Source organism: Alosa pseudoharengus, unplaced genomic scaffold (genome assembly GCF_046254945.1).
Source record: "Alosa pseudoharengus isolate Yale_2024_CS ecotype anadromous, Long Island Sound unplaced genomic scaffold, YU_APseudo_1.1 YU_APseudo_1.1_scf_12, whole genome shotgun sequence".
Classification (NCBI taxonomy): domain Eukaryota; kingdom Metazoa; phylum Chordata; class Actinopteri; order Clupeiformes; family Clupeidae; genus Alosa; species Alosa pseudoharengus.
In genome coordinates this window covers 34,063,883-34,076,754 of record NW_027468587.1, presented here as the reverse complement: position 1 = coordinate 34,076,754, position 12,872 = coordinate 34,063,883, and the positions used below count along the sequence as shown (strand labels likewise).

The window sequence follows — 12,872 nt, the reverse complement described above, 5'->3', positions numbered from 1 at the left end:
GAATAATATTTGGATTACCTCTTTGTTTAATCTGTTTGGAGGCACACACATGCCCAGGGCCCAGTGGTGAATATTGCCTACTGTATCTGGTCTTTGCAGACCTATCAGTAAGGGGCGGGTGTCAGTGCGTTTGGCGCCACTCTGCTCTTAATTATGGCATGCATGATATCCATAAATAATTTACACAGGGAAAATGCATCTGCTGTTTATCTTCAATCCATGGTTCTTGTTTACAGGACAACAGATGTATGAAAATCATCAAGTAAAAGTCCTGAGAAGTTGATAGTCAGTTCTTATTCTTATTAAGTCATTGTTTAGTGTCTCATTCAACATCGTCGCGACAGTGCTATTTTCCAACGCGCGAGCAACGCTCCTTCATGAGCTGCTTCCTAAACCGCTCATAGGACAGTATGAAAGAGGCAACCAATCAGAGCTGTTGGTTGTCTTACGGTGTCTTCCAGGGCTTTGAACCATCAAGCATATTCCATAGCCGCGCGATCAGCGGGAGAACGGAGATCCAAGCGCGCCTCTGGTTCTCACGGGTAGGCTACGGTGGATGTGAATGTGATTATGTTTTTGTAGAAAAACAACAAGGGTGTGGAGCTACACGTTGAAGGATATACACAAACAGGTAAGCTTATGCATTATAGACTCAGTAGTATTGCTGGTGTAGCCTAGCCTGTTTATTAATGCGAAATATTCGGGTATACATTTTATATCAGCCTATGTTGTGTTTGTTTCGATTTCTGTCAACATGACCAAATACCTGGTGGTTTGCATATCCAGCTCAATATACCAATGGCGTAACAGCTCTGGACTTGAGATTGAAGGGGATATTTCTGTATAGCCTACTTTCTTTTTTACTGTATTACGTAATTCCTCGTCCAAACCTTATGGATATGACATACGTCTATTTGACAGCCTGTACCTCGATATTACCTTTCGAAATGTGAAGCTAGGGCTGTAAGGATATTGAGAGCTACTGCAGGCAATGTATTGACAGTAGGACAATAACAATGATCACGTGGACTGCGTTCCCATCGCTCAAGCATGAATATTGCTAAAGCAAGTTTATGTAACCCATCTTGCTAAAAAGACAAGTCAGTAATAGTATGCACAAGCAGTTGGCCTGCCGACTTTATTTGGAAATGCCACCCCAAGCATTTTTACTGCTGCTACTGCAATAACAGTAACATAATCAACAACCATGTTTTGGGTATCATAGCCTATTCTGTTACTGATTGATTATTTGAACAATTTGTGATAGTGATTCACTACTCTCGAACGAGTTATTATGTCATTGCATGGCATTTCATCAGTCATTTTTTTCTGTCATGAAATTATGAATAGGATTGGGCTATCAGCTAGGCCTTCAGGGTACAGCTCAATAGGAGGAGTTAATGTATGCTTTTGTGTTTAGGTATCTTTATTTTGAGACATTTAATCTTAAATTGTTATATAGCTTGACATGGAATATGGTGTACAGACATCTGGTGTACAGTAGGGCTTTTATCTGAGCTAAATGATCAGTGATTTGTTTTGTATAATTTAAGAAATGTTATGTGTAAGTCAGGTCTAGCCCTGTTTTCCCATATGTTCAAGCATTAGGTACGCTTCATATGAGAATGTAGTCATTCACTGACTTTGCCCCAGATTTTTGTGCTCTGTGTTGCAGTTCACTGGTCCGTGAGCCACTGGCCTTTGAAGCAAACAACATATCCTGTATTTAAATAAATGCACCTTGTTAATGACCAATGCTTAATGTTTGACTTAACTGTCCCCCATGTAAAAATGTAATGGGGTTAGTGGAATGCCAAATAAATGCACTCAAATATGTACACAAGGTGCTGGTGATCAGTGGTTGTACATATTAACACCATGCGTCAGTTACATTTCAAGTTCATGGTTCTTGTGAAAGCTCCTTCAAAATGGGCTTTTAGCTTCAGTTTTAACATGCTCTGTGCTATCAGGGAGAATGTAAAAAGGTGCATAGTTTCCACAATTCAGTCTTGTGGGTGGCAGATTGAGTCCAAGTTGTCCTCAATCCTTTACTGTCGGTCCGCAGGTGACATCCTGCAGGGACAGTGCAGGCCGGAGTTCAAACGACTGGGACAGGGCTGTGCTCAGAGCACTATGTAAACCTCCCTGGTCTCGCTGGGCTTGAGCCGACACAGGCCCAGTTGGCATAGCGCAGGAGACATTTATCAATAGGAATAAATATGACAAGAGCAACCATAGTGTGAACCTCCTCTGCTCCTTTACAAAATAGTCCTCCTGCATTAATAACAGCGTTGTGTGTTTCCTGTGTTTTTCTCTCACTATGCACTGGCATGCGCCGCGGTGTGTTATTACTTCTAACAATACCCAGGAGCTGCAGATTGTGTTTGTCTGTTACAGAGACAATACTATTTAAAGCCAATGTATGGGACTGGGATTAGGAGGTTGGGGGAGTTGAGAGGAGGCTGATAGGGTGGATGGGCATGCATGTGTGTGTGTGTGTGTGTGTGTGCTGTGTGTTGTGTGTGTGTGTGTGTGTGGAGGGGGGGTTACTGAATGGTGAATAAGACCCACGCCACACAAAGAATGGGATGGATCCCGTCGGGGGCTGGAACGGGCCGTGGAGATGGGATGAGGTAATCAGAAGCACTAGGTGGGGGCAGTGGCGTAACCAGCGGGGGCCCGTCCCTCTGGAGGCTGGCGTGCGTTGGAGTGGGTGCTGGCACCGGTGCTGCCCAGATTCCTGCACTCGTATGCTCAGGCGGAGCTGCCGGGCATCAGGATGGAGGGGCAGATGGGTCCACCCACCATGTCCAGGCCCTCTCTGCAGACTGGAGTAGGCTGCATTTCCAGACGACGCCCTGATTCATCCACACTCCCTCTCTCTCTCTTCCTGTTTACAGTTCCACCTCATTACTGTACTCAGTACTCTAGGTCTTTCTGTTTAGATGCATTTGGATAGCTTTAAAGGTAGAAATAAGTGTGTCTGAGTGTTCATATTTCTCCCTGGTTAAAAATAGAATGAGGCCGAAATAGGCCAATTTATGGTTTAAGCACTCATCTGTGCCAAACATCCCCAGAAGGCAAATATATGTAAGCATGCGCTCAGCCACTCAGTGATCCGCCTCTTGAGATCGGAGCGCGTGCAAAAAGCTCTTTCTCTTTCACTCTTGCTCATTCTCTCTCCCTCCCTCCCTCCCTCCCATGCTGTGGTTAACAAGATCAGGCAACAAATGCTTCAAGCTTCTCACAGCACCAGATGTTTGACCTATTATGCCTTTTGTATAAGGTTTTGGATTCAGTTATTAAAACATTCAAACATACAAAAGTACATATGTTAGACGCTTTGGTTAAAACTATCTGCCAAATTAATAAACATTGAAGGTGTAGACTAATGTCAGTTAAGGTGACAAATGGTGACAGCAGTATGTCGATACCCAAGGTTCTGGTTCCAGTCTCCACTCCACAATTCCACTCATACATATTTAAGCTCTTTGCTAATCCGATTTCTAAGACTCTTTAAAGAACTCATTCTGTATTCATACTTAACTAATTAATATATGGGATTATTCATCGTCGTGTGAGCTGAGAAGTGCTCACAGATGTGAAATCACCCAGCCAAGAGAGCAGCACTAAGCTTGCTCTCAGCAGACAGTATGCAAACAGGATTATAACACATTCATAAACTCTTTTAATCATCAAGTCTATTATACAAGATAATGGCAAGTTTATTCTTGAATTCATGAACTCATCCTGATTAATCGTGTTAACATTTCAGGTCAAACTAGTTTAAGCATTTGCTCTGTCTGTTCAACTCTTCTTGATTAATTGTGTTCAGGACAAACTAGTTCAAGTGTTTGTGCTGTCTGTTCAGAGTTGTTACTTGACAGCAGTGGTGACCCTCGTTGTCATTGTTATTGTTGTGACTGCGCTGGCATCTCTATGGAGAGCCTGGAGTCCTTGAGGTGTCTGAGTGTAAAGCTAGTGTCTGAAAAGCTGCCTTTGTCCTGGCCTGATTTCGGTGTCCTCTCAGCAGTGCGCAATAGACGGAGGCCACAGAGGGTTCAGTCAGGGAGAGGAGTGTCTCAGTAAATAAAATCAGCACTTCCCAGACCCCACTTTACATACAGAGGAGAGCCACAACTGTCTGGACTTGTAGATGTTCCTCTGAAATACTTGTTTATTCCATCTGATCTTTTGAGAATGTCAGCTAGTCTAAGATGCATGTCGAGACAAGACTGTGAACATTATATTGGATATGTGATTTGGAGGTTGTTTAGACTTTCAATTAGAAGTTAATCTCATGGGATTATTCATATCATAACTGTGTACACATGTGAAGTGAACTGTGACTAGATTGTAATATGATGAAATCCATACCGGTTTTTCCAGAATGGCCAATTTTGCTCTTAGTGCAAGGTGAAATCTTCCCTACATGTGCAAATAAGCTACAGGAAATGTGTCTTGTAAACTGTTTTTGTTGGGGTACTTTCAGAAATGTGGGCACATTCAGTTATATGAAGTCATCTGCATCTGAAATGACCCCTGACTCTCCCAGGCCCCCGTGACACTGTGCGATGTCACACTAGACAGAACTGCCTGACACTTGAGAGCACAATGGGCCTCTAGTGTTTTCACTTCTGAATGCCATTATTGACACTGGTTAATAAAATCTTTGTTCAGTATAACAATTAAAACATAATAGCAAATCAATAGAAGCGGCCTTTTCCATGGAGTTATTATGACTCCATGCTACAGTATATAGACTGTGCATCTTACAGTAGAATTCGGTCATGTCCACCCACCAGGACAATGACACCCGGAGCAACAGAACCACCCATGCCTGGGTGGTGGGTGGGGGTGTCAACACCAAGCACTGAGGCAATGAAACTGCATAAGACTATGGGTTTCTCCTATAGCTTGATAGATTTTGCTTCCACTCCGAAGCTGGAGCTGATAAGGGAGGTCTCTGCTTGATGTCTGATTATCCACAAGACAAAGTGACGAGGTGAGGTATTTTGTCTTCGGGGCTCTGTACCAAAACTGAGAGTTGGCAGTAGAGAGAGCTTTGCTAGGGTGTATTTTGCCATGGCAGCACAGGGCCACTGAGGCTGTCGCTGTGACGCTGTGGGGCCCGCGAGTTATGGGAGCCACTGGAAGGTGAGCCTGGTGTCATTCTTCTGTTTACTCTAAATGAGAATGAGAAACAGCGTGTGTACCGTGGGATTGCTGTGTGGGTCTCTTGCTTTGTTTTTAGGATCTTGTAAGGAACTATGGATCAGTTCAGAGCTAAGTTAGATGTAAATGTGGTATTCATGTGGTAGTATATATATGTTACATATATATATCATTGTGATCTAAAACGCCTGCTTTTGTATTGGGCTGTCTTTGCGTAGGCCTGGTGGTCTTCATTACGGCTTCTCTCCTAATGATGTGTACCTCATTTGTTTGTTTATATTTCCGAAAGTGCTTGGTTAGCTTGGCGCATGTCTGTTTCCAACGCAACCGGAGGGAAAAAAAGTCTTTTGCACTAATGAGCATCTAGCTAGCAAGGGCTAGCAATAGTATTGTTCAGAGATCTTCAAGAGGAACAGGAGTGTTGTACTTCATGTAAAATACCTACATCTGGATGACACAGTGATGGTGGGGTCGTTTGGTTTTACATATTAGAGGACACATTCTGTGTGTTTATTGGATGCTGTAAAACTAGTTTTCTATTATCACATACCCTTGTTTGGCAATACCTCTGTTTAGGCAATAAAACACCGCTCCACGGCCGATAACCATGAAAGGCCACTATAATAAGGTGTCAATGTGAAAGTGAAAGTGACTCTTTGAACACACACACACACACATATGCATATAGTGTATTCACTCACTGTCCTTGTATTTCAGCTGCATCAAGAAGCCAAGAGAATCTCCCAGTCGTAGCAGTCGAGAGGGGGTCATGGAGGGCACTCACGCTACCACAGGCCCTAAGTGAGTACACAGCTCTGTGCAGGTCACTCTGCAGTTTGCCACGGAGCCTAGAGGACAACACCAGCAAGCCTTAATCTCACAGATCCATCAGCATACAGGGCACTCATAGGCCTGTAATTGTGGACCATAATCCCTAGGTTTATACTTTGGATGGGTTGTAGTACAAGGACTATCATTTTTAAAGCTGTGTCTGAGGAACGTGAATACTACTGATTAAAATGTATACTGTACTGTACTGTAACTGTAAATGGTTGAAGAAAATGGCTCAATCCAAATGTCAGAGGAAGTTAAATATGATGCTTCGAGGGTCCCAACAGTACAGGTTTGAGCTGTCTTCATGGTCCTTGACTCTTGTTCTTCAGTTCCTGAGGGCGTCAAAACGTGTGAGACAGGCCACTCAGAAATGTGCCTGTCATAGTGTGTGGCCCAGTGTTCATCTGGTAGCTGCTGGACGCTCCACAGCTCCCTGGCCGGGCATTCCACATGTGCCTATTAATAAACCTCACCTAAGTGCCAACGCTCTTGCCACATCTGGCCGCACACTGCCAGCCTACAGAGGAGAGGAGTACTATCCTGCCACACCACTTACCACAATGAAATATCATGTGAGCTTCGGGCAGGGGAAGCAGTCTGAGCTCAGGAAATCATAGGGGCTATTAACCACAGTCATGTTTACCATGACGGTTAACGGCACTTTAAGGGTGGCGAGACTGTGATGGAAACCCCCTTTTGTTCTTCTGGGTTCTTGTTATGTGCAGTTTTTATTACAGGACACTGTTGTTACCGGGAACACTATGGGTGTGGTGTGTTCTGTCTCCAAGCTTCACTCAGCACATTTGTGAGTCTTGAACTATGTTTTTAAAAAGTGCTGATAGAATCACCTCATAAATAAAAAGGTTGCTACTAATTAAATAAATAAGCTATTGCCTTGAGGAGTGATATCGCACAGGGCTATGAAGATAGCAATCAAGCTCCAAACTCTAATCAGTGACCCGGGGATAACGGACCCTCAGCCCTTTCTATTTAGGTCATTATGAAGTTTATTGGTGTGTTGTGTGCTTTGGCACATGCAGTAGAGGTCTCTGGATCTGGCGAGCTGGGTGTGGGTAGTCTCAGCTCAGAACAGTGTGGAGACATGAAAGCACAACACAACATCCACCCCTGATGCCCACTGAGAAATTACACCATCTGCTCTGCAGTGAGGCTGAGTAATGGCACTGGCACTTCAAATCTCGCTCGCTCTCTCTCTCTCTCTCTCTCTCTCTCCAGTAATGGCGAGGAGTTCAAAGTTCAGATGGCGAAGCACAACAACCATGCCCCCCTGCGGCCGCCGAGCGAGCAGTCCAAAGATCGGGCGACGAAGCGCCTGTCGACGGAATCGAACGGGATCAGCGAGGGCGGGGCCGGGGCGCGCACCCCCGTGGAAGTGACGGCGCTGGAGGAGGCCTTCCGCCGCTTCGCCATCCACGGGGACACGCGCGCCACCGGGAAGGAGATGCACGGCAAGAACTGGTCCAAGCTGTGCAAGGACTGCGGCGTCATCGACGGCAAGAGCGTCACACTCACAGACGTGGACATCGTCTTCTCCAAAGTCAAGTAGGACACCATCTGTTCTGCATTCTGGGATCTTGGGAGTGTAGGGGGGAGAGGCTGGCTATTCTGTTATACTGTATGTACTGTAACTAACCACTATATCAGTCATAGCATAAAAGGGGAAAATGGAAACCGATAAAGCATTTAAATAGTTTCCAGCATGGGAGTTAAATATATACAGTTCCACTTCAGCTTCATTCCTTTGTTAGTTAAAAAGCAACAAAGGAGCATGCTTTTAAAGCAACTCTACAGTATGTCCAGCACCCCACGCATACACTGTGAGAAGGAGGAGCCCGTCTATTTTATGCGTTTGCCCCAGATTTAGTAAAGGTTGTGGTCCTACAGTGGTGACTTATTTAACGTCACAGTCATACTACAGAGGCATAGGTCAGGGTGGCTCATCCCCCATCCGGGCGGATATCTCCAGGCAGGATGGAGTCATCGGCCCTCGGCCCAGCATCCAGCAGAATATAAATGCATTCGACAGAGCCACAGTATTCAGACCACTTGCTGTTCTGTTGTGTTGTGGCGCAGATGGCTGCCGAGGCAGACTATTTTTTTTTCCCTTTGCCATGTTTTTGATGTTTCAGCCAAGCAGGCTGACTAGGAGTTGCAGTGCAGAGAGTAAAGGGTTTCTGTGGGTGTACTGTTTATGTTTGTTAAATATTTAGGGCATCTGTGATCTTGAACGATTCTACGCTGAAGTGATTTGGCTTCACCCCGACTGAACTCTGAAGGGAGCAGGGGGAAAATATGATCCTGCTAGACAGAACAGCGTAACTAAGGGAGGCAGGGCTGGGGCCTCTCAAGACCAGTGGAGGAGAGCCGAGGGTGTACACTGTGCAGGGTTACTGATTTCATTCAGGTCGCATTATTCATTTCCTGTCAACAACAGCACCTGATAATATCACGTTGGAGTGGTGTATGAAGGACCTTATGATATTGGCCTGTGAGCTGAAGCAGAAGAGTCTGCATGCATCTGTGTGTGTGTGTCAGAAAATAAGGCCAGACAAGAGTCATGTGGGGGAAGGGTGTGTTATAAGCCGGGGCTGACTCTAGACATGAGATGCAGATCTAACCTTCTGCTTTAATCACAGCTGGGTCAACGCCACATAAGAGCCAGTGCAGAATGGAGCACTTTATGGGGTCTGCTGCTTCATGGAAAGGCTTTAGAAGGCAAGACTGTATATCAGAGCGTTACAGCTGCTGCGTGTTACATCACAGGACACAATACATCACAGAAGATATAGGATTTTTACACCCCATTCCTTTGTCCATCCACTCTATCCAGCTCACTATCCCTGTAGATGTATTCAAAAGGGGACACGTGTCATAATTTTAGAGGGACGCGAAATGTTCCAGGTCAGTGATGAAGTCACTTTCAGCACTAACCTATATTTCCATTCAGCTAACCTGCAAGCAAGCTTTGAGTCATGCATCAGCTGACTGAATTAAAGCAAACAAACCTGTTCCTGATTAACTGTCTGTCTCCACGCTCTTCCTTCATAATTAACATTGATTAGAATGAATATGTGGGCTTCTTTTGAAATGCTACTTCGTGAGGCCTTTTGAGAGCGGAATGTCCAGCTGGGACATCACCAGTATGATTTCAGATCTGACACTAGACAGCATGGAACAGGCCTCCAGAGTAATGGAACTCCGGAGTGTTCCCCACTGAAGGATCGCCCAAACAAAACTGGTCACTGAAGAAGTCAAATTAATAATAAACCCGAAGAGGCGTGTTTACTAAGGCTTGTTGCTATGACAGCAGGTTACCCCGGGATACAGTGAGCTTTATGGACTTTTGTTTAGGTGATTTATCACCACAGCAGTGGTTGTTTGTATTTGTGTTACTATGCACTTTTTACCTTGGAAATGCAACGTGACACAGTTGGATTAAACACCCCCTCCCAGGGGTAAATGTGTTTCTTGAGACAATGTAAACATCCAAGACAGCTCTGAGGGCTAACAGTATGCAGTGGGCTGCTGGACAAGAGACATCAGAGAACTGTTAGAGCCACTGTCTGGTGTGGGATGACATGTCAGTATACAAACATCCTCATCTGCTCCTCAGAGAAAGTGAAATGTAATTCTAAAGGGTGGCACTGGTCGCTGGCAGTATCAGTGTAGTCAGTATGGTGGCTGAGGTTAGTGGGTTTTTTAGGAGGGTAGGTAGAGTTTATGACTCATGCAGTGACATTTACAATAGCATTTGAACTTAAAACAGAGAGCCAGTGCAGCTAATGTGTAAATACTTTGTTTACAGTGTGGGCTGTTCTCCACTGAAGACTCCAAGGATAATAGAGTTCTTGGGTTGCAGTTAGCCTCCGCTCATCCATTTCCCCCTGGACATGTAGTGGTCTAAGTATTCCAACAATACAACAAGGAGTAAACTGGTTTAACTTTCATATTTGTGCATAACAGGAAGAAATCCAGCCGCACCATTACATTCAATGAATTCAAAGACGCTCTTACAGAGCTGTCCAGGAAGAGGTTCAAAGAAAAAAGCAACGACGAGGCAGCAGAGGAGGTCTTCAAGCTGATCGAGGGCAAATCACCAGTCATATCTGGAGTCACGGTAAACTTGGGGACAATCTCCATCACGTTTCAGTCAAGATCCTTGTTTCATGAATAAAAGTAATTAAGTATTGTTTTCATGAAGGGGCAAATGAGTGTCCCTTTTTTATGTGCTGGAAACTATGAGCTGCTTCTAATAACGTCCTCTGTTAACTGATATTGTAAATAAAACGTCCAGCCTCTGACCTACTGTTCCCTCCACAGAGAGCAGTGGCCTCGCCCACAGTGTCACGCCTGACGGACACGACCAAGTTCACCGGCTCGCACAAGGAGCGCTTCGACCAGACAGGCCGTGGGAAGGGCAAGGCTGGTCGCGTAGATGTCCTGGACACTTCAGGTTATGTATCAGGCTACAAACACGCCGGCTCTTACGAGAAGAAAACAGGCCCTAGGCCAAAACCAGAGTGAAGCACTTCTGGGGGTCCAGTCAGGAGAGTTAGCAGAGAAACGCCATCCTAAATTGCATCCCGAACTCTCCTCTGTCTCTTGCTCCAACACCAAACAGAACAAAAGAAGCACAACAGGGAAATATTTTCCGTTTCATGTTATTGTTTGTTATCATCTGTGATCGAGACGTGGTTCAAGTTCCTTTTTTTTCTGTGATGTTTGAGAACTGGAACGTTGTTTACATCTACACAAAGACATCACCAGCTGGTACATTCCTAACCAATACCAAGCAACTGCCAAGCATTGAGTGGAACCACCATGGAGAGGAAAGCACTATGAAATATGAAGTCTTACTAATGCAATAGGGCCTTACACTGCCAAGAGCTATGAGGATCATTATGCCAAGAAAAACAATGAAAAATTGTCTAACTAGATTGCACTTTTCACTGGTCCGTCCTCTCCATTTTCTGAGTCGTTTAACTGTAGAAATTATACCCTTTATTTACTCATACGAGATTAATCCTGTTTCCTTAGTCCCGTAGTCAAAGTGGATGTATGTTGTTTTTAAATATACTTCAGTTGCGTTGTCCTCTCCTTGGTGAGTGTTAAGAGTTAGGGTAGAGGGTGCAGGGTAGAGCCTTCACTATGCCACTTTCACCATGTTGTGCACATACCCTTGTCCTTTCACTGTAAAAAATGATTTTAAAAATCACTAAATCACTGATATGCCATAATATTGTTTTACTTATTTGGTTGAATAGATTTGGCCTTTGTATGTATTCTTGTGGTTAACAACATGTCTTATTGTTTTATCACAATTCATGTTAAACAAGTGCTGTACCAGTCATGTATAAATATAATTTATTGTTTCAATTGTAGGAAAAAACAGTAGTAGCCTATGTTAATTTTTGCCCAACCATCAAAAGTAGTTCATGATCTTCACAAGTTCTATAGGCCAAGGAAGTTCAAATACAACGGCAAATATGCAACTGGATGCAATTAGTGTTAGGTACTTCTATTCAGAACGCATTCACATTCAGAAACCTGAAACCGCTAGCTTCATGGAAAAGAACATCAGGGAACAAAAGATATGGTGTTCAAGATTGTACTTAAAAAAAAAAGAAAAGGTAAAAAACTTTTTGTTTCCAGTTATGTGGTTCTTAATATTTATGGAATGCTAGTATGTGGTATGCTAAACTATTAGCTTGAACTAAAACACTGGCTGCATATTTGTGTTCTGTGTGTATTCTGCAGTGCATTGTGAACTTTACCAGCCCTCGCGTACTTTTATGACTTTTGTAAACTTCAGTGAGACGCATCACTTGCGCTAACAACATTGCCTCTACTAGGTGTCCTTTGGTAATGGCCACTGCCCAGACAGCATGAGCTTGAGTCCAATGGCAGAAGGGATAGTGAAGACATTGTGCATTGTAACTCAGCATGGTCCAAAAATGTCAGCCACTGCCATTCTCTGTGGTCAAATGACAACCTGATAAAGTTCTATGAGTTACCTTAATACCTTTGTGTGGAAGCATATCATAGCTTATGGTTTGGATTTTATAACAATTAAGCAGAATAGCTTATACCACAGTGAACCAGCTTATTACACACATTTACCACATTTTAAATAAGTGAATTATTTACAGTTTTATACATTTCATACGAAGGCACTTTGCTACATTTTGAACTATGTGCAATTTATAAACAAAGACAAAAAGCAAAAATGTTTACAGTAAATGTGTTTTTCACAAAATAGCCAAATTTGCAACAGCTTTAGCTGCACAGGGTAAGCACAACAGGTCTTCACATGTCATTTGATTTTGCCCCTGATGTCTTTCCACATCTCTCCAAATTAACTAAGAGTCCAATTTAAGCTAACATAGAAATAGAGAATGGGGCCAAAATTCCCATAATACAATATTTATTGATATGTAGTTCCTTAGGCATTCTGAAGGAAAAGGGAATAACATGTATATAATTATTCTTCTACGGAACATTTATTTTTCACACAGTGACACTGTTCCTTCCATATTCATAGCCAGTAGTTTGCCTAGAAAGTGAATTGTATTTATGTTGACAAGTAAACATTACTGTACTAGCAGTTGGAAGTATTTAATGTATGATTTGATGTTTGTGTGCTTACTGCCAAATATTGTACACCATTTGTTTTGAGGAACAATATGGTCTTATTTTTCAGAATAACTTTTTTTCTAATGGTCTTGTGCCCTGATGCATGTTTTCTGGTCATGGTGTGGTACTTTTTACCTTACAGTATATGTGTGTCCCCGTTTTGTAGCATTGTGGAGAATAAAAAGAAATGAAACCTTACCTGGACAACG

General features: G+C 43.5%; 1 protein-coding gene across 2 annotated transcripts; it reads left to right on the top strand.

Annotated features, from left to right (window-relative positions):
• The first annotated feature begins 49 nt into the window (after window positions 1-49).
• tppp (tubulin polymerization promoting protein) lies at window positions 50-12,861 on the top strand. Of its 2 annotated transcripts, none has more exons than XM_076280974.1 (5): window positions 50-631; window positions 5,893-5,976; window positions 7,246-7,572; window positions 9,994-10,147; window positions 10,351-12,861. In XM_076280974.1, the coding sequence occupies exons 2-5, from the start codon at window positions 5,945-5,947 to the stop codon at window positions 10,552-10,554; spliced, it is 717 nt and encodes a 238-aa protein (XP_076137089.1). In that variant the 5' UTR covers window positions 50-631; window positions 5,893-5,944; the 3' UTR covers window positions 10,555-12,861. The 2 variants fall into 2 exon arrangements, with proteins under 2 accessions (XP_076137089.1, XP_076137088.1); XM_076280973.1 differs by lacking the exon at window positions 50-631 and adding an exon at window positions 3,264-5,005.
• The last annotated feature ends 11 nt before the right edge of the window (window positions 12,862-12,872 follow it).